Source organism: Leptopilina heterotoma, unplaced genomic scaffold (assembly GCF_015476425.1).
Source record: "Leptopilina heterotoma isolate Lh14 unplaced genomic scaffold, ASM1547642v1 Lhet_123, whole genome shotgun sequence".
Lineage (NCBI taxonomy): Eukaryota > Metazoa > Arthropoda > Insecta > Hymenoptera > Figitidae > Leptopilina > Leptopilina heterotoma.
Genome location: NW_025110842.1, coordinates 955,986 through 976,491, shown reverse-complemented (window position 1 = coordinate 976,491; position 20,506 = coordinate 955,986). Strand labels below are relative to the sequence as shown.

The following is a 20,506-nucleotide window of genomic DNA, read 5'->3' as shown; positions in this document are numbered from 1 at the left end:
AAGTGTTATTACATTAAAAAAAAAAAAAAAAAAAAAAAAAAAAAAAAAATTGTAAAGTGGATTTATTACTGGATTTCTGGCCGAAAGGTTTGGGGTTCGAGTCTTCATGACAGTAAATATTTTTCTCTGTTGTAATTTATTTCTGATTGTTATTTACTATTTTAATTATTACATTATAATTTTATAATTATTAGTAGTATTATTATTAATATTATTATTGTTAAACTAAATTAAAAATTAAATTGAAATAATAAAAAAAAAATTAATAAAAAAAAATCATTTTCAAAAAATTATTAGTCTTTTCCAAAAGTTGAGGCCTTTGGCGGTTGATCGACACGATATAAAATTTTACCAGGCGTGAAATATCCTAAATATTCGACAATTTCCGGTGTTGTGTCGATATGATAGTGTCCTCCTTCGCCGTGTTGTGAAAAACTGTGAAAATGCTGGACCCTCAAATCTAAATTCTGTAATAATTAAAAAAAAATAAAATAAAAAAGTGAGTTTGGAAAAAAAATATTTTTTAAATTCATTTTTTAAATAATTATTTCATTTATAAAAAAAATGTTAAAATTTTATTTATAAAAAGTAGCAATTTTATTTATAAAAACTATAAAAAAAATGTTATTAATATTTTTCTAATTAAAAAAAAAAAAAAAAAAAAAAAAAAAAAAAAAATTTGCAAAATTATGACTTACAGTTTCGGCTGAAACAAAAGTTCCAACTGCAACTAATGGAGCGGACATATTGTAGAATTTTAACCAATTATTAAGATCGACTTCCGTTTTTAATGGAGTTTGGGAAAAATCTTGCATTACGTGTTGCTTAGCTTTTCCCTCTTTCAATAGAAATGTTCCACCTAAACCTGTAAATTAAAAAAACAAACGAGAAATTTTTAATATTTGATTTGTCGTTGGCCGCGGTCGCTAAGGCGTGAAGCAAGTTCAAAATCGAACTTGCGGTGCAGCGTTCGAATCTTCCTGTAGGTGAAAATTATTTTTCAACATCTATTCGAATTAATATAATAAAATAATTATAATAATAACATAACAAAATTATATTATTATAAAAATGAATTATTAATTAAAAAAAAAAATTTTTTTTTTAATTATAATAAAATTGCAAAATAAAAAATGCAGATAACAATTAAAATAATAAATAAAAAAATGTAAAGAATGATAAAAATAATAAATAGAAAAAAATGTAAATAATAATAAAAATAATTAATAAATGAAAAATAAATAAAAGATAAATAAAAAATAAAATAAAAGATAAATAAAAAATAAAATAATAAATAAATAAAAAATAATAATTAATAAGTTAAAAATAAAATTACAATTTAGAATTTTTTAACGAATAAAATTTATTTATTAAAAAATTTTTTTTTAAATAAATAAATAAATGTAAAAAAAAAAATTACCAACGAGTTTATCGGGATAATTTTTTTCCAAAGCTTTTTGCATAGTGGCAATAAAATCATAATTTCCAATTCGTTTTTTTGCAAATACTCGTATCACTCGTCCCTGTTGTCCGTGACTTAAAAATAAATTTGCCAATAATGCAAAACGCGTTTCATTTCCTGGTAATGTTTTTAAAATGCATTGTCCATTATTTTTATTCACCAATGAAATTTTTGTACTTTCAGACGATTTTGGACTGTTTAAAACAACATTCATCATCATCTGGAAAATTAATTTTCAATAAAAAAATTGAAACTTATTTTCTTTTTTTTTCTTATAAATAAATTATTCGAAATATGTTTTTAAATGTTAATTTATTTTTTTATAAACAAAATTTTTTTATTTTTTTATTGATAAACAAAAAATATTAATTTATGAAAACAATAAAAAAATTTTTTTATTAAAATTTTTTTTTATTAAAAAATTCTGTAAATAATTTTTAAATTAATTTAATTAAATTATTGTAAAATTCACCTCGCAATTTGTATTGGCATAGGGCCATGGTCCAGCTCCGGCTCCAATAACAAATGATTTATCTCCATGATTTAAATGTGGTGCCAAATTTTTAATATCGTAAACTTTTTCCTTTTGAACTAAAGGAAGTAAATAAGCTGGTCCTCCAACTTCCAAAATTGTTGGATTTCCACTCAAACCTATTTTGGAAAAAAGAAAAAAAAATTTTCACAATATTTTTCTTTTGTTCACTTAATTTCCATTTTCTTTGAAATATATTAATATTACAGTATTAATTAATAATAAAATTTATTATTTTTATTGTTAATAGAAAGAGAGTTTCGTTATTTAGTTTTGAAAATGTGTAAATATTTCTAATTATTATTTTCTATTATGAAATGCTTCGGTGGTTCAGTGGTAGAATACATTGCCTGCCACGCGGACGGACCCGGGTTCGATTCCCGAGCGAGGCGGCGTTTTTTAATTTGTAAAGAAAAAATAATTAAAAATAATTGTTGATTTGTAGTTAATAAATTAATTAATTAAATTGATAATTGTTAAATAATAATAATATAATATATATTAATTAATAATAATAATTTATAAATAATAAAATAATAAAGTAAATAAATAAAATAAACAACAAATATGAAAAATAGTAACAAAAATAAACAAATATAAAAATAAAATAATAAAAACATAAAAATTCAAATAACAAAATAAAATAAATAAATAAATTAAAAGAAACAACTAATGTACAAAAATAAAAATATAACAAAATGTTATAAAATAAATAACAAATGTAAAAAATAAAAATGTAAAGAAATAATAATAAAGTAATAAAAAATTTAAAATACAAATAGAATAAAGTAAAATAAATAAATAAAATAAACAATAAAAATAAAAATATGAAAAAAAATTAATGAAAGTATAAAAATTCATATAACAAAGTAGAATAAAATAATTAAATAAAATAAACAAATATAAAAAATAGTAAAATAAACAAATGTTAAAAATAAAAATGTAAAAAAATAATAAAATAAACAAATGTAAAAAATAAAAATATACAAAAATAATAAAATACACAATAAAAAAGTAGAGAAAATTAACAAAAATAATAATAAAGTAATAAAAATTAAAAAATACAAAATAATGAAGTAAAATAAATAAATAAAATAAACAATAAGTTTAAAAGTATTTTAAAAAATAATAAAAATAATATTACCAGAAGCAGCGAGGGTAAATGGTGGTTTTTGAAAATCAGGCGAATCGACAATTTCCACTGAAAATTCGGCGAAATTTTTTTCTAATGCTGCGGAAAAAACTAAAAAACAAAAAAAAAATCAAAATCAATTTTTTTTCTATTTAAAAAATACAAAATATGCTTTTTTATAATTTTTTTTTTTTTTTTGAAATATTTTATTATTGAAAATTAAATTTTTTTTTAATATACCAGTTTTTAATTCTTCCAATGGAGGAACGTGTAAAGTTTTCTTTTCAATTTTTATCTTCGTTGGATCTAAACTTTCCATTGTTACTTTCTGTAATAAACAGCAACATAAAAAATAATTAAAAACAATAATTTTCACCATTTTTTTTTTTTTTTTTTTTTTTTTTTGAAAATAATTTTCTAATGAATATTCTTATTTTTATTTCACAATTTGCAAAAAACTAATGAATAAACTTAATAATTTTGAAATATTTTTCAAGTAAAATAAAAAAAGTTTATAAAATTAATAATTTCTAAATATTTTCAACGTAAAAAAATATTTATGCAAAATTAATAATTTTTGTAAATAATTTTAAGTAAAAAAATGTTTATGAAATTAATAATTTGTAAATATTTTTGTTTTATTGTTAAAATAAATAACGTTCACTATAAAAAATTTCCAATGATTTTCTAAATTAAAAAAAATCGTATTTTTTATTTTTTTGAAATTTATTTTTTGTTTAAATAAATGAAATAAAAAAAAGTTAAATAGAAAAATAAATATAAACGAAGAAGGATATAAATAAAAAAAAAATAAAATAAAAGAATAGATAAATTTTCAAAGTGATAACTTTAAGTAAAAAAAAAATCTTATCGCAATTATTGACGTTTTATAAGTCACGATAAATAGAAGAAATTTATTTTTCTATTTTTATTTGACAAACATTTTTTTTAAAAGTTTAAATTTTTGAATATTACATAAAATATTATAAATATTGAATATTATCATGAAATAATTTTTGTTTTTTTTCAACTTTTTTTTTCTCTTGTTACAAAATCCGGTCTGCAAATAAATAAATTTATGAATTAATTAAGTTCAATTTAAAAAAAAATATTTTCATTGGGACAATTTGAAAAAAGGATTTTTTTTTAATTTCTTATTTCACTTGCGTTAAATAATTAAGAATGAAACTTACTCAAAAGAACGCCTCGAGCGATAAAAGTGAACTGATTAATAAAATGTAGCAAACATCGACGTCACAAATTTTTATGAAAAAAAACTGTGCCTCTCGATTGTCTGTCACGTGACACAGTTTCAATTTCCTTTTAAAGAGATTTAAATTTCGAAAAGTAAAGAGGAAAAAAAAAATTTGTTAAATAAAATTTTCAAAAAAAAAAAAAAAAAAAAAAAAAAATGAAATTAATGGAAGAATTTTTTTCTTGCTAGCGAATTAAACATTTTTTTCATTTTATTGCTGGTAAATTTAACAAATTATTTCTTTTTTTTTTGTTAGCAAATAAATTTACATTTTTTTTTCTTTTAAAATAAAAAAAAATTTTTTCCATTCTTATAGCTCAAATAAATAAACATTTTTCTATTTTTTTGCTTTCGAATAAATAAACATTTTTCAATTTTCTCGCTAGCGAATAAATAAACAAATTAATTAATAAATAGTATAAATAAATAACTAAATAAAAAAATTCTTTTATTTATTTTTTTTTTTAAAAGCAAATAAATAAATAACTAAATAAAAAAAAAATTTTATTTTTTTTGCTAGCGAATAAATAAATAAGAAATTAAAATAAAATTCATTACTAATTTTTTTTTTGCTAATAGCAATTAAATAAAATGGAATTTTCATGAAAAATATTTACAATTTTTTTTTTTTCATTGAAATAAAAATCCCCATTTTCTTCATCAATGAGAAAAAATTTTTATTCTAAATAATTAACATAGACATTTCGTGCGACAACATTATATTTTGTTAATAATAATAATTATTATTATTGTCGGGGCTTTCAAAACATGTTTACGATTAAAAAACCTTTAAAAGACTAGAGAGAGAGAGAGAGAGAGAAAGAGAGATTATAAAAAAAAGATTAATTATTCAAATATAAACTGAAAATACATTAAAAAAAAAAGAAATAATGTTAATAATAATAATAATAATAATAATATTAATAATAATAATAATAATAATAATAATAAAAATAATATAACATTCATAATAAAAATAATAATTATCATTATCAAAATTATAAGAATTATTTTTATAACAAAATAAATAATAATGCTAATAATAATGCTAACAATAATAATAATAATAATAAAAATAAAAATAAAAATAATTAAATATACAGTAAGAGTTAAAAAGCTTTAGTTATTTTCGAAGAGAATATTCCGAAAGATTCGTATATAATTTGACAATAGAAATTCACGCAAATTTTACAATATTTTGTTATTATATATATTTATATATATAGAATATTTTAACTAGATTTTTTTTTCAGTTTGTCCCAAAAAATTGCTTTTCGGAAAGGGACAAGAAAAAAACTCGTCCGATATAATAAGTACTCAAATTGTGTGGAAAAAAATAATTTTTTGCAAAAATTATTAACTGTTTTTTTTTTTTTTGTATCGTGCGCATCACAAATTCTTTTTTTTTCTTTTTTTTTGCCTTACTCACAAAAAGTATAATTGACGCTAATAATTTGTTTTAATTCATAATTTTTTTTTTCTCTTTTTTTTTTTTGCTTTTCTCGCTATAACAATAAATTCGATTAACAATATTTAATATTATAATTTTTTTTATATACTAGAGTTTGATAAATACTTAAATACAATATATGCAATGGAGAAAAAAAATGACTGGACAAATGTTTTTTTTTTCAATTTCGATGGAGACATTTTTTTTCACGAATTTTTATTGCAAAATCGTTGCCGAATAATTTTGGTGGGGGAAATTTTATAATTTTTCAGAAGAAAGAAAATTTTCTGTTATTATTTAGAATGATAATTAATAATTAATCATTAATAAAATTGAGTAAAAATTTTTCCTTTTTGATTTTCTTTCTTCTTTTTTTGGTCTTATTTTTTATAGCAAAAGAAAAAAAAATTTCGTTCTTTTTTTATTCACTGGTCTCGAGTGTTTTATTTATTTTTGGTTTTTTAATTAAATAAGAAAATTAATAAATTCTAAACAGTAATTGAAAGTAAGAAAAAAATTTTTAGCTCCAGAAAAAAAGATTTTTTGCTAGAAACGATTTTTTTTTTTTTTGCTAAAAAAAAATAAGAATTTGCTAACAAAAAAATATATTTTGGTACCAAAAAAATTACTTTGCTAAAAAAATTATTTTTTGCTATTTTAAAAAATTACATTTTGCTGATAAAAAAAATATTTTTTGCTACTAAAAAAAATTAAATTTTCTCCTAAAAAGAATGTTTTTTGCTATTAAAAAATTTTAGTTTGCTAAAGAAAACTATTTTTTGCTACTAAAAAAAATTAAATTTTGCTAAAAAAGGAATATTTTTGGCTATTAAAAAATTTTATTTTGCTAAAAAGAATATTTTTTGGTATTAAAAAAATGTTATTTTGCTAAAAAGATTTTTTTTTTGTGACAAAAAATGTCTTTTGCAACTAAAAAAATTAAATTTTGCTAAAAAAGAATTAAAAAATTTTAGTTTGCTAAAAAAAATATTTTTTGTTATTAAAAAAATTTTATTTTGATAACAAAAAAAAATGTATTTTGCCTACTAAAAAAAAATTAAATTTTACTAAAAAAAACTATTTTTTTTCTACTAAAAAAATTAGTTTTTGTTATTAAAAAATTTTTTCTTTGCTATAAAAATTACCTTTTTCTTTTTAAAAATTACTTTTTGCTAAAAACAATTATTTTTTGCTAAAAGCAATTATTTTTTTTTTTTGCTAAAAAAATTACTTTTTGCTAAAAGAAATTATTATTTTTTTTTTTTGCTAAAAAAATTACTTTCTGTTATTAATCTTTTACTGTTAAAAAAAAAATTATTTTTTGCTAAAATCAATTATTTTCTTTTTGCTAAAAAAATTATTTTCTGCTACTGAATCTTTTACTATTGAGAAAAATTACTTTTTGCTATATTTAAAAAATTTACCACTTTCCATAAATTAATCGGCAACGATTTTAGTGTAAAATGAGGGAGAAAACGTTTCTCTTTTCTCCTATTTAACATTTCGATTTCTATATAAAATTGTTTTTCATTTGATGATGATAATAATAATAATAATAATGATAAAAATAGTAATAATAATAAAAATAAAAATTATAAAATAATAATAATAATAATAATAATAATAATAATAATAATAATAATAATAATAATAATAATAATAATAATAATAATAATAATAAAGATAGTAGAAATTAAAATAATAATAATGATAAAATTAGTAATAATAATAAAAATATTAATAAAAAAAATAATATTAATAATAATAATAATAATAATAATAAAATTAATAATAATAATAATAATAATAATAATAATAATAATAATAATAATAATAGTTCTAGTAATAATTTTCCTTTTGCTTTTGAACAATGGCAATCATTACATAATTTAAAATATGTAAACACTTATTTTTTTTTCTCTTAAATTTTTTGTGTACTTTTTGTTTTCTTTTTGTGTTCGTTTCTTTCTTTTTTTTTTAAATTTAATTTGCTAATTTTCCCTTTTCTTTGCTAATAATTATTCTACAAGAACGAGCGAGAGACGAACACCTGAGAAACATTTTTTTTTTTTAAAACCAAACAAACAATAATATTATATATATATTACTATTAATAAGACTTACGAGTGTATATAATAACAATTTAAAAAAAAAGAAAATTCTAGACTAGGCACGTTATTGGCAAAGTACTCTTCGCATTTGTTTTTTTCTTTAACTCTGTTTTTTTTACTCAATTTGGAAAATTTGATTTTCCTCCTGAATTTTTCAGAGGGTTAAATTCTAATTATTTTGTTACCATCCCATTGCTGATGGGACTCGCGAGCCCACCGTGAAGTCTTTATATTGCGAGAAAACACAGATCTGAAAGAAAAATTACAAGAAAAAATTATTATTTCTAAAGAAAAAACAAATAATTTTGTTACTTTATTAACTAATTTTTTTTATTATTACAAGCCTTGGATCGACTTTAAGATGGGAAGAAAAAATTTTCAATTATATTTTTCTTGAAAATTCAATTATTAGAATAAATATGGAAATATTTTTAAGGATATTTTGCAGAAAATTCAATTTTCAATTATATTTTTTTTCTGAAAATTCAATTATTTTCTTTATTTTTATTTAAATTTTACCGAGAATTGAATTATTTTCAATACTTTTAATTATACTTTTCCAAAATATTCAATTATTTACAAATATGTTTCAATTATATTTTTCCTGAAAATTCAATTATTTTCTATATTTTCAATTACATACACTTTGTCAAAAATTCAATTTTCAATTATATTTTTCTGAAAATTCAATTATATAAATATAGAGAAATTTTCAAGTATTATTTTGAAGAAAATTCAATTTTCAATTATATTTTTCCTGAAAATTCAATTATTATTTTCCATATTTTCAATTAAATTTTACCGGAAATTCAATTTTCAATATTTTCATTTGTAAAATTCCAGAAATTCAATTATTTCCAAATATTTTCAATTATATTTTTTCGTAAATTCAATTATTTTCAATTACACTTTGTGAAAAATGCAATTTTCAATTATATTTCTCTGAAAATTCAATTTTCAATTATATTTTTCTTGAAAATTCAATTAGTAGGATAAATATAGAAATATTCTCAAGTAAATTTTGCAGAAAATTCAATTTTCAATTATATTTCTCCTGAAAATTCAATTATTTTCTATATTTTAAATAAAATTTTATCAAAAAGTCAATTATTTTCAATATTTATAATTAAATTTTTCGAAAAATTTATTTATTTTCATATATTTTCAATTATATTTTTCCGAAAATTCAATTTTCAATATTTTCATTTATAAATTTCCGGAAATTCAATTATTTCCAAAAATTTTCAATTATATTTTTCCATAAATTCAATTATTTTCTATATTTTCAATTACACTTTGCCAAAAATTCAATATTCAACTATATTTTTTTGAAAATTCAATTATTACATTTTACATAAATATATAGAAATATTTTCATTTATATTTTGCAGAAAATTCAATTTTCAATTATATTTTTACGAAAAGTCAATTATTTTTTCTTTATTTTCATTTAAATTTTGCCGAATTTTAATATTTATTTATTTTCAATTATCTTTAAAGAAAATTCAAATATTTTTAATTAGTTTTCAAAAAATTTCAATTATTTTCTACATTTTCAATTAAAATTAACCGAAAATTCAATTACTTTACTGAAAATTTAATTGTTTTAATTATATTTTTAAAAAAATGCAATTATTTTCAATATTTTCAAATTCGATAAAATCTTTAAAAAAAAAAATTGGAATTTGATCAAATCTTTAAAAAAAAATAATTGAAATTTGATAAAATCTTTTAAAAGTAATTAATTTCTTTTAAGGGCATTTGAACCATGATGACGTCACAGATTTAAAACTAATGCTTTGCACAAACTGTGACGTCATCAAGGTTCAAATCCCCTTAAACTTAAATTTTTGAGAATTTAATTATTTTTGCAAAAATTTGCAATTAAAATTATTTTAAAAAGTTGATTTTCAAAAATATTAATAATAATACATGCAAAAAATCAATTATTTTCAATTAAATTTTACAAAAATTTCAATCATTCAAAATCTATTTAATTTAATCTTTCGAAAATTTAATTAGAAAAATTTGAAAAATAATTTTTTAAAACATTTGTATATAGTTATTTTTTTACATTAATAAAAATTGAAATAAGTTTTGCAAAATTTTTATTAAAAATTTGGTATTTTGTTTTGAGAATTTGAGAAAAAGTAAAAAAAGTCTAATAAGTGGCAAATTTTGTAAATTAGTCAAAAAAAGTCGAAAAAGTGTCAAATTTTTAAAATAATTTGAAAAAAGTCACAATTTTTTGAAAACAATTGAGAAAAAAAGTCTAATAAGTGGCAAATTTTGTAAATTAGTCGAAAAAAGTCGAAAAAGTGTCAAATTTTTAAAATAATTTGAAAAAATTCAATGTTTTTGAAAATAGATGAGAAAAAAAGTCGAAAAAGTGGCAAATCTGGAAGAAAAATCGCAATTTTTCAAAAAGAAGTGGAAAAAAAGTCAAAAAAGTGTCAATTTTTGAAAATTAATCGAAAAAAGTCGAAAAAGTATCAAATTTTGAAAATCAGTCGAAAAAGTGTCAAATTTTGAAAATAAGTCTAGAAAAAGTTGCACTTTTTGAAAATACTTAAGAAAAAAGTCAAAAAAGTGTCAATTTTTGAAAATCAGTCGAAAAAGTGTCAAATTTTGAAAATAAGTCTAGAAAAAGTTGCACTTTTTGAAAATACTTAAGAAAAAAGTCAAAAAAGTGTCAATTTTTGAAAATCAGTCGAAAAAGTTTCAAATTTTGAAAATAAGTCGAAAAAAGTCGCAGTTTTTGAAAATAGTCGAGAAAAAAGTCGAAAAATTTTCAAATTTTGAAAATAAGTCAAAAAAAGTCGCAGTTTTTTAAAATAGTCGAGAAAAAAGTCGAAAAAAGTGTCAAATTTTAAAAATAAGTTGAAAAAATTCAATGTTTTTGAAAATAGATGAGAAAAAAGTCGAAAAAGTGTCAAATTTTGAAAATAAGTCTAGAAAAAGTTGCACTTTTTGAAAATACTTCAGAAAAAGGTCGAAAAAGTTTCAAATTTTGAAAATAAGTCGAAAAATGTCACAGTTTTTGAAAATAGTCGTTAAAAGAGTCGAAAAAATGTCGAATTTTGAAATTAAGTCGAAAAAATGTTGTCGAAAAAGTCATAATAACCGAGGCTTGTTATTAAAAACAGAAAAACATTATTTTAATGTAGGAAAATTTTTTAGTTTAAAAAAAGCTTTTCTTTTTAGAGAGAGAAAAAATTAATTAGAAACCTTGTCCTTGAGTCTCTGACACAATTGCAGAGCTATTGTCAATAGAACGAGAGCTTCGTTAAGCCAGGGAACACTGCATTCGGCCTGTTGCGTTTCGTACTTGACGCTGCCGTGCGCATTCTCCAATTGATAAACAGCCAGCACCAATTTGTAACTTTGAATGTAAAAACTAATTGCCAAATTTTCCGGTAAATTTGGATTCAACGATTTCTGAAAAAAAAAATCAAAAACGAAGAATTAGAAAATAATTAATTATAGGTATTTAATAATAAAAAATAAAAAAATTTAATATTTGAATAAATTTCTTCACCATATTACGACTTTTAATGAGATCGTCGAGATTTTTCTTCCTCGGGACAATTAAACTGGTGCGACTGCGTTGCAGACAACCTAAAATATTTCCTAAAACGTGCATCACTTCGTCGGATGTTTTAAATGAATAATGCCGATCGACATTGTCAATGTGCGCAATTGCCTGTTGCAAATGATTGGCGGCATCTTGAATTTGTTGCAATTTCCATGGATGATCATTTTGTATACTTGTTCTCATATTCACATTTTGTTGACGTTGTACTTTAAAATTCACCTCCTTGTAATTTCAAAAATTCATTATTTTCAAAATTAAAATTCTATAAGTATTTATCTCTTATTTAATTTTTTTTTTTTTTTTTTTTTTTTTTTTTAATACTCACGGCATTTGTTATACTGTCGCCAGTAAGTACGACGACGCATTTCACAAAATCGTGCGGAGCGGCAAAAACAAATCGATCCGTTTTATTTTGCTGATCGTTTCCAAAAAGTGCCATTGGAAATCTTTGCGCGCATTCCTGAAAATTATTATCATTTTTTTATTTTAATAATAATATTTTCCTTTTCATTATTATTATTATTTTTGATATCCATTCCAAATAAGGAATATTATTTTTATTCTAACTTATTATTATTATTATATTATTTTTCTTAAATTAACGGATAGTTAATGAATCATTAACTAATTAATATAATTAATATAATTAATAATAATATTGTCAGTATTTTTGATATCCATTCCAAGTAAGGAATATTATTATTATTTTTTTATTAAAAAAAAGAGAGAAAAAAATCAAAAATTATTATTATTATTATTAGTATTATTTCTATAATTTAATTATTCTTATTATTATATTTGTCATTCAATATTAAATAAATAAATAAATAAAAATAAATTAATAATTCAATATTAACAGTAGTTTAATTAATAAATTAATAGTAGTGGCAATAATTATTGATAATAATAAAAAAATTTTTTTTAAAATTAGATAGAAAAAGAAAAAATGAAAAATAATAATAAAGAAAATAATATTTTTAAAAAAAAGAAAATTAATAAAAAAATTTAGATAGAAAAATAAAAAATGAAAAATAATAATAAAAAGAAAATAATATTTAAAAAAAAGAAAATTAATAAAAAAAATTTAGATAGAAAAAGAAAAAATGAAAAATAATAATAAAGAAAATAATATTAAAAAAAAATTAATAGAAAAATTTAGATAGAAAAAGAAAAAATGAAAAATAGTAATAAAGAAAATAATATTTAAAAAAAAAGAAAATTAATAAAAAAATTACCATCAAAATGTTCCGAAGATGTGAAAGTGATGAATGAACTTCTTCGTGAAGAACCCATTCGAATTCCATCTGCTGTAAAAATAGAACATGAACTCATTAATTGACTGCAATTAAAAAAAATTAAAACATTTTAATAAAAGGAATAAAAAACTATTTTTTTATTTTTGAAATAGAATAAAAAAAAAAAATTATAAATTTTAAATAAAAGCGAAGAAAAAATTGGTATTTACAAAATAATACAAAAAAAGAAACAAAAATTTGGAAAAATAAAAAAAAAATTGAAATTCAATTCATTTCAAGAATTTTATCAACATTTTTTTTTCTTCAAATAATTGAATTCTTCCGAGAAAATCTAAATTAAAATTGTATTGAAAATAATTAATTTCTCGGCAAGATTTTTATTAAAATAATTGAATTGTTTTGAGAAGAATTCTGAGAAGAATTCAAATACTTACAAAAATTTAATTAAAATTCTTTGGAAAAATTCAATTATTTTTATAAATAGTCCAATTTTTTGTCAGGAATTAAATTATTTTTAAATACAATTTTAATAAAATTCTTTTGCAAAAATTTATTTATTTTTTTAAAAATTTTGCCAAAAATTCAATTATTTGTAGAAATAATAAATTTTTTCGCAAGGGATTCAATTATTTAAAAAAGTTTTAATAAAATTCTTTAAAAACAATTTTATTAGAGTTTTTTTAAATAATTTAATTTTTTTTCTTTCGAAAAATTTCAATTAAATTTCGTGTAAAAATAATGTATTTTTTTCAAGTAATTTTAAATGAAAATTGTTGAAAATAATTGAAATTTACAATGAAATTTTATTAAAAATTTTTGAGAACAATTGAATTGTTTAGCAAAAATTTTATTACAATTTTTAAAAATAATTGAATCTGTTAAGAGAAATTTTATTAAAATTATCTTGAATATAATTGAATTTTTTTCGTATAGAAATTTTATTAAAATTGTATCTGAAAATAATTGAATTTCTCAGAAGAATTTTTTTTTATTTACAATTAAAATAGTTGAATTCTTGCCAAGAATTTTACAAAATTTATAAAAATTGCAAAGAATTTTCTTATTTATACGAAAATAATTAAAATATTAAAAAAAAATAAAAATAATAATAAAAAAAAAATATAAAATACGTATTTAATTAAAATTAATTATACGAACTAATTAGTTATCATTTAGGTAATATGACAACTGGTAGGCAATTAGTTAAACAAGAAAGAAAACATTTTCTTATCCGTGAAAAAATAATCAAATAATTATCAAGAAATCTTGACATATTAACAATTATCCATTTTATCGACAAAAGAATAAACTTTTTTAATTAAAAGTATACATATTAATAATAATAATAATAATAATAATAATCTCAAAATAATTATATTATACTTACGAAATTATAATTATATACAAACATAAAGAAACAAATTTTCTATTTCCACTATCTTTATTTTTAGCACCAAATTTTTAACACACAAATAAAAACCTTTTTTTTCCTTTGCAAAAACTAAAGTACTAAAATTTAGTTAAAAAGAACTGTACATTTTCCAGTAAATTTTATCGGATTTTAAATTAAATAATTCTCTCGTTCAAAAATTATAATAAAAAAAAATCGTGATCTTGATATTCGGGGAGGAAAAAAGCACAATTTTCTGTTTTTTTTTTCATCTCTCTTACCAAAGAATCAAAACTGTCACAATCGTACATTTTGTGTTTAAAATTATTTATATTTTCCACAAAAATATCGAAGAAAGAAAATTAAAAAAAAAATTTGACAGATGACAGGAGCTTTCTCTCTCTCCTAACCTCAACAATTGTCATGTAATTAGCCTCGAGAAATGATTTTTGGTTAAAGTGACTTGGAATTTGTTTATTGAGAGATAATGGTATTTATCACCTCGAGACAAAGTCAAGAAGCGATTAGATAAAATAAATAGACAAATTGCTTACGAGATTATGAGCCTCCTCCTTTTCACTGTCCGCCATTTTTTTTCCTGGTTTTTTATTTTTTTTTCCTCATTCACAATAATAATCATAATAATAATAATAATACTGCTAGAAAAATGGGGAATTTGGAATTGAAACGCGTTACGGTTCCAATCTTCCAAAAACTGAAACAGTTGGACATTTTCGAAAATTGACATGTGAACATAACCTAAAACTGGCGACGCAAGCATGTGAACAAGGCTTAATAACGGAAATTTGTTGAAACTAGAGAGTTTCTTTGAAAACTCAAAAGCTACGCATGCGCATTGTCAGCGTAGTTTTCGTTAATACGCGTTTCATAAGGTAAATATGTGTGAAAATGAGAAATAACGGAACCAACGGAACTGAACCATTCGAGGTGTCCATTTTTTTCGCCCACAAAAAAATATATTTATACTCAATTCAGGATAGAAATTTAATTAATTAGAACGAAAAAATGGCAAAAGTAGCAACAAAAGCATCTCCCTTATTAGCAAGTAAGTAGAAAATAAAATTTGTGATACAACAATCATTTCTTTTTGGTATTTACAAGGAAATTTATTCAATATTCAACTGTCAATTATGTCACATTTTGACTTCACGCATTATTCTCGTCTCTTATATAACTCTCATTGATTTTTTTCTCTATTTTCCAACTGAAAATACTAACGAATTTCTTTAACATCAAGAATTATTGACAACATTTGTAAATTTTTAATAATTTCTTACCTTAAAGTTGTGTAATTCTTTTATATTTTGAAATTAAGTTCCGAAAAATCGTCTTATTCTTTTTGAGGTTATGTTCGAGTTTTGATAAATTTTCTCTTATTTTAATATTTTATAATAATATTAATAATATTTTGAATATATTTTAATATTTTAATAATATTTTGAATATATTTTAAATAATATTCTCAAAAATTGCAATCAAATTCTTTAAAACGATTCAATTATTTTCAAAAATTATTCGAAATTCAATTATTTTAAATATTTAGTATTTTCATCAAATTTCGCAAAACAATTCAATTATTTTGAAAAAAAATTGATAAAATTCATCCAAAATTCAATTATTTTAAATATTTATTTTTATCAAATTTCGTAAAACAATTCAATTATTTTGAAAAAAAAATTAATAAAATTCATCCAAAATTCAATTATTTTCATAAATAATAAAATTTCCACAGGAATTCAATTAATTTAGAATTGCATTTTCAACAAAATTTCGAAAAAATCAATTATTAAACAAAATTTTTATACAATCACAATAATTCAATTACTTTCACTAATAATAACATTTTTCATGGAAATTCAATTGTTTGAAAAATTTTTTTATAAAATTTAATTCAAGAATTCAATTATTTTCATAATTAATAAAACTCATCGAAGAATTTCAATTATTTTTCATATTATTTTAAATTAATTTATCGAAAAATTCAATTATTTTCACAAATAAAGTTTCCCAGAAGAATTCAATTATTTAAAATAAAATTTCCATGATATTTATTATATTTCAAAAAAAATTAATTATTTAAAATAATATTTATAAAATTCTTATAAAGAATTCAATTATTTTCCAAAAATTAACTAAATTTTTCACTGAAATTCAATTCTTTTTAGAAATTTTAATAAAATTTTTCGCAATAATTCAATTATTTTCATAAATTAATAAAATTCTTCTCTGGAATTCAATTATTTTTTTGAAATTTTTTTATAAAATTCTTAGCAACTATTCAATTATTTTCATAAATAATAAAATGCTTTTTAGGAATTCAATTTTTTAAAAATTCTTTTATAAAAATCTTCGTAAGAATTCAATTATTTTCATGAATAATAAAAATTTCTCAGGAATTCAAATTATTTAAATTAGAATTTGCATAAAATTAGTTTTATTAATTTTTGAAAAAAAAATCTAGCAAATAAAAAAATGTAATTAAAATAATAAAATTGAAAACAAAATAGTAAATAAAAAACAAAATAATTGAAATAATAAAAATAAAAAGAATTGTAAATAAAACAAAATAATAAAATTGAAAACAAATAGTAAATAAAAATAAATAATTAAAATAACGAAAAAAATAGTACGTAAAAAGAAAATAATTAAAATGACAAAAAAATAGTAAATATAAAAAAAAAGAAAATAATAAAATTGAAAACAAATGGTAAATAATGAAAATAATAAAAACGAAAAAAATGTAAATAAAAGGAAAATAAATAAAATAGAGAAAATAAAGAAAAAAAATAAAAAGAAATGAAAATAATAAAATGATTTTAAATAAAATATAATTTTTTTTCTCCAGGAATATTGACGGCAGCGAAGCCAAAAGTAAATATAGCGATTCGTTATGCAAAAGTTGAATTGGTACCGCCGAAATTCAGCGACATTCCACAAATTGGCGCCAGTGTGAAAAAAATCATGCACAGTGCAAAAACAGGAGCCTATAGAGATCTCAGCGTTAAAGAAGCCTGGCTAAACACTCTTGTTTGCATTGAAGTTTATTGTTGGTTTTTCATTGGCGAATGCATTGGCAAACGTCATCTCTGTGGATATAATGTCTAGAAGCAAACAAAATAATTAAATTCCCCTTCAAAAGAAAAATCTCTCTCTCCCCCTCTCGAAAAATAGATAATATTATGTAATTATAATGCGAAAAAAAAATGGTTCCAAATAAATGGTACTAGGTTCAAAAAAAGAAAATTGGAATTTGATATGAATGATTCTCCTGAAAGGTACCACACAATATTTAATTTATAATTTACGAAGATTTAAATTTATTTTTACATAATCTTTTAATGATTAAATACTAAAAGTTCTTCTCAGTTAAAAAAAATGTATTTAATTTTATCTTCAATATTGTATTCCATTTATTATTATTTTGTAAATTAAAAAAATTTTCTATTTTCAAGAATAAACATTAATTTTTGAATGATTAGAGATTCTAAAAAAAAAGAATTTTTAAGAAACAATTTTATTATTTTCAAAAATAATAAAATTCTTCAGGAAGAATTCAATTATTTTCAATACAATTTTAATAAAATTTCTCGAAAGAATACAATTATTGAAAAAAAATATTAAATAGATTCGATTATTTTCAAGAATTTTAATATAAATTCAATTTGTTTTGAACAAATTTTCATGAAATTCTTTGCAAAAAATCATTATTTCCAAAATTTGTAATAAAATTCATTCAAAAAAAATTAAATTATTTTTTAAAAATTTAAATAAAATTCTTCAAAAGAATTCAATTATTTTCAATACAATTTTAATAAAATTTATAGAAAGAATACAATTATTTTTCCAAATATTATAATTAAATTTGATTATTTTCAAGAATTTTAATACAAATTCAATTTATTTTCAACAATTTTCTTGATATTCTTTTTAAAAAATCATTATTTTACAAATTTGTAATAGAATTCCTTAAAAAAAATCCAAATATTTTCAAAAATTTAGAAAAATTTTTTCGAAGTAATTCAATTATTTTTATGAATTTATAAAATTGTCGGGAAGAATTTAATTATTTTCGTAAAAATAAGAAAATTCTTCGCAAGAATTAAAATATTTTCATAAACAATAAAATTCTCCAAAGAAATTCAATTATTTTCAATTATTTTCTTGGAAACAATTCAATTATTTTTATAAATTTTGTAAAATTCTTGGCAAGAATTCAACTATTTTAATTGTAAATAAAAAAAAATTCTTCTGAGAAATTCAATTATTTTCAGATACAATTTTAATAAAATTTCTATACGAAAAAAATTCAATTATATTCAAGATAATTTTAATAAAATTTCTCTTAACAAATTCAATTATTTTTAAAAATTGTAATAAAATTTTTGCTAAACAATTCAATTGTTCTCAAAAATTTTTAATATAATTTCATTGTAAATTTCAATTATTTTCAACAATTTTCAATTAAAATTACTTGCAAAAAAAAACATTATTTTTACGAAATTTAATTGAAATTTTTCAAAAGAAAAAAAAAATTAAATTATTTACAAAAACTCTAATAAAATTGTTTTTAAAGGATTTTATTAAAACTTTTTTAAATAATTGAATCCCTTGCGAAAAAATTTATTATTTCTACAAATAATTGAATTTTTGTCAAAATTTTTAAAAAATAAATAAATTTTTGGAGAAGAATTTTATTAAAATTGTATTTAAAAATAATTTAATTCCTGACAAAAAATTGTATTAAAAATAAAGAAAAAATAATTGAATCTTTTTGTATAATTTTGTTAAAATTGTAATGAAAATAATTTAATTCCTGCCAAAAAATTGACTATTTATAAAAATAATTGAATTTTTCCAAAGAATTTTATTTAAATTTTTGTAAATATTTGAATTCTTCTCAGAATTTTAATTCAATTTTCAAACAAAATTTAATTCATTCCAGGAATTTTATTAAAATATTGAAATTAATTGAATTCTTTCGAAGAAATTAATAAAAGTTTAGAAAATAATTAAATTCTTTGGAAAAATAAAAAAAAAATTGTATTGTTTTAAATTTATATAATTTTTAGAAAATAATTGAATTTTTTCCAAAGAATTTTGTTATTTATGCGAATAATTGAATTCTTGTTGAAAATTTTATCAGAGTTTTTGAAAATAATTGAATGTTTTGAGAGAATTTTTTTTCTAAATTTTGTAAATAATTGAATTGAATTTAAAAATTTTATTAAAACGTTTAAAAATAATTGAATTCCTGGGAAAAATGTAATATTTTTTGATATAATTGAATTTTTACGAAGAATTTAAAAATAATTTAATTTTTCCTAGAATTCAATTAAAATTGTATTTAAAATAATTCAATTCCAGCGAAAATTTCGTTATTTTTGAAAATAATTGAAATCTTGAATTGAATTTTTATTAAAAGTTTTTTAAATAATTGATCTCCTGTCAAAAATTTAATTTTTTTTTAAATAAGTGAATTTTCTCAGAGAATTTTTACAGAATTTTCAAAAATAATTGAAATTTTCGAAGAAATCAATTTTCTCGAATGAATTCAATTATTAAAAATTCAGTTTAATTATTTGAAAAGAATTAAACCTAAAATAATATTGTTTTTACATAGATTGTAATATTTTTAAAATTAGAAAAAATGGAGAATTTTTCAATTTCCTAATTAATTTAAATTCATCTCCGAAGTCGTTTTTACATTTCGTAGACGGTTTTGTTTTGTTTTTAATTTTTTTAATCATTGTTTTCAAAAATCTAACCCTAAAATTAAATTATTTATGTAAAAGAATAAAAATTCACAAACTAAAAGTGCAATAAATTAAAAGGTAACAAAAATTGTAATTTCGAACAAAACCTGGTCCCTTTCAGGAGAATCACCCATAAAAATAATTTATTTTTTATGCATGAATTAAAATTCATCTAAATTCCCTGCTCTGTTATTATAAATTAGAAAATCTTTGTTTTCTTATACTTTTCACATTAAAATCCTTTTTTTCTGCTATTTTTCACATTGAAATATTTTTCTTTGCTATTTTTGTCACATTAGAAAAATTTTTAAAAGTGTTTCTTCCCTTAACTTTTTATAAAATAAATTCAATAATTATTTAACTATATTTTCAATTTTGTTTTCTAAATTTTTTAGAATAATCGTTAAAAATTTCGAGGAATTCGAATTATTTTGCAAAAACAAAATTTTTTAACGGGTTTATAATTTTAAATTAATTTACAATTATTAATTACTATAAAAAAATGTTATAAAAATAATTATAAAAAATAATTTTTAATATATTCGCAAT

The 20,506-nt window shown here is 18.8% G+C and overlaps 3 protein-coding genes across 4 annotated transcripts; 1 reads left to right on the top strand and 2 right to left on the bottom strand.

The window, feature by feature from the left end:
- Positions 1-171: 171 nt before the first annotated feature.
- On the bottom strand, positions 172-4,421 carry LOC122512349 (ester hydrolase C11orf54 homolog). The gene is made up of 7 exons (XM_043628132.1): positions 4,320-4,421; positions 3,367-3,454; positions 3,139-3,237; positions 1,935-2,113; positions 1,421-1,682; positions 699-865; positions 172-467 (listed from the first exon to the last, which is right to left on the bottom strand). The coding sequence occupies exons 2-7, from the start codon at positions 3,443-3,445 to the stop codon at positions 294-296; spliced, it is 960 nt and encodes a 319-aa protein (XP_043484067.1). The 5' UTR covers positions 3,446-3,454; positions 4,320-4,421; the 3' UTR covers positions 172-293.
- A 3,216-nt stretch (positions 4,422-7,637) lies between these two features.
- Positions 7,638-14,823, bottom strand: LOC122512358 (protein rogdi). Of its 2 annotated transcripts, none has more exons than XM_043628144.1 (6): positions 14,738-14,823; positions 12,773-12,844; positions 11,863-11,997; positions 11,481-11,759; positions 11,171-11,380; positions 7,638-8,192 (listed from the first exon to the last, which is right to left on the bottom strand). In XM_043628144.1, the coding sequence occupies exons 1-6, from the start codon at positions 14,771-14,773 to the stop codon at positions 8,124-8,126; spliced, it is 801 nt and encodes a 266-aa protein (XP_043484079.1). In that variant the 5' UTR covers positions 14,774-14,823; the 3' UTR covers positions 7,638-8,123. The 2 variants fall into 2 exon arrangements, with proteins under 2 accessions (XP_043484079.1, XP_043484088.1); XM_043628153.1 differs by lacking the exon at positions 14,738-14,823 and adding an exon at positions 14,465-14,628.
- A 269-nt stretch (positions 14,824-15,092) lies between these two features.
- Positions 15,093-17,447, top strand: LOC122512311 (ATP synthase subunit g, mitochondrial). The gene is made up of 2 exons (XM_043628074.1): positions 15,093-15,249; positions 17,050-17,447. Exons 1-2 carry the CDS (start codon positions 15,210-15,212, stop codon positions 17,307-17,309), a joined length of 300 nt encoding a protein of 99 aa, XP_043484009.1. The 5' UTR covers positions 15,093-15,209; the 3' UTR covers positions 17,310-17,447.
- Positions 17,448-20,506: the final 3,059 nt, after the last annotated feature.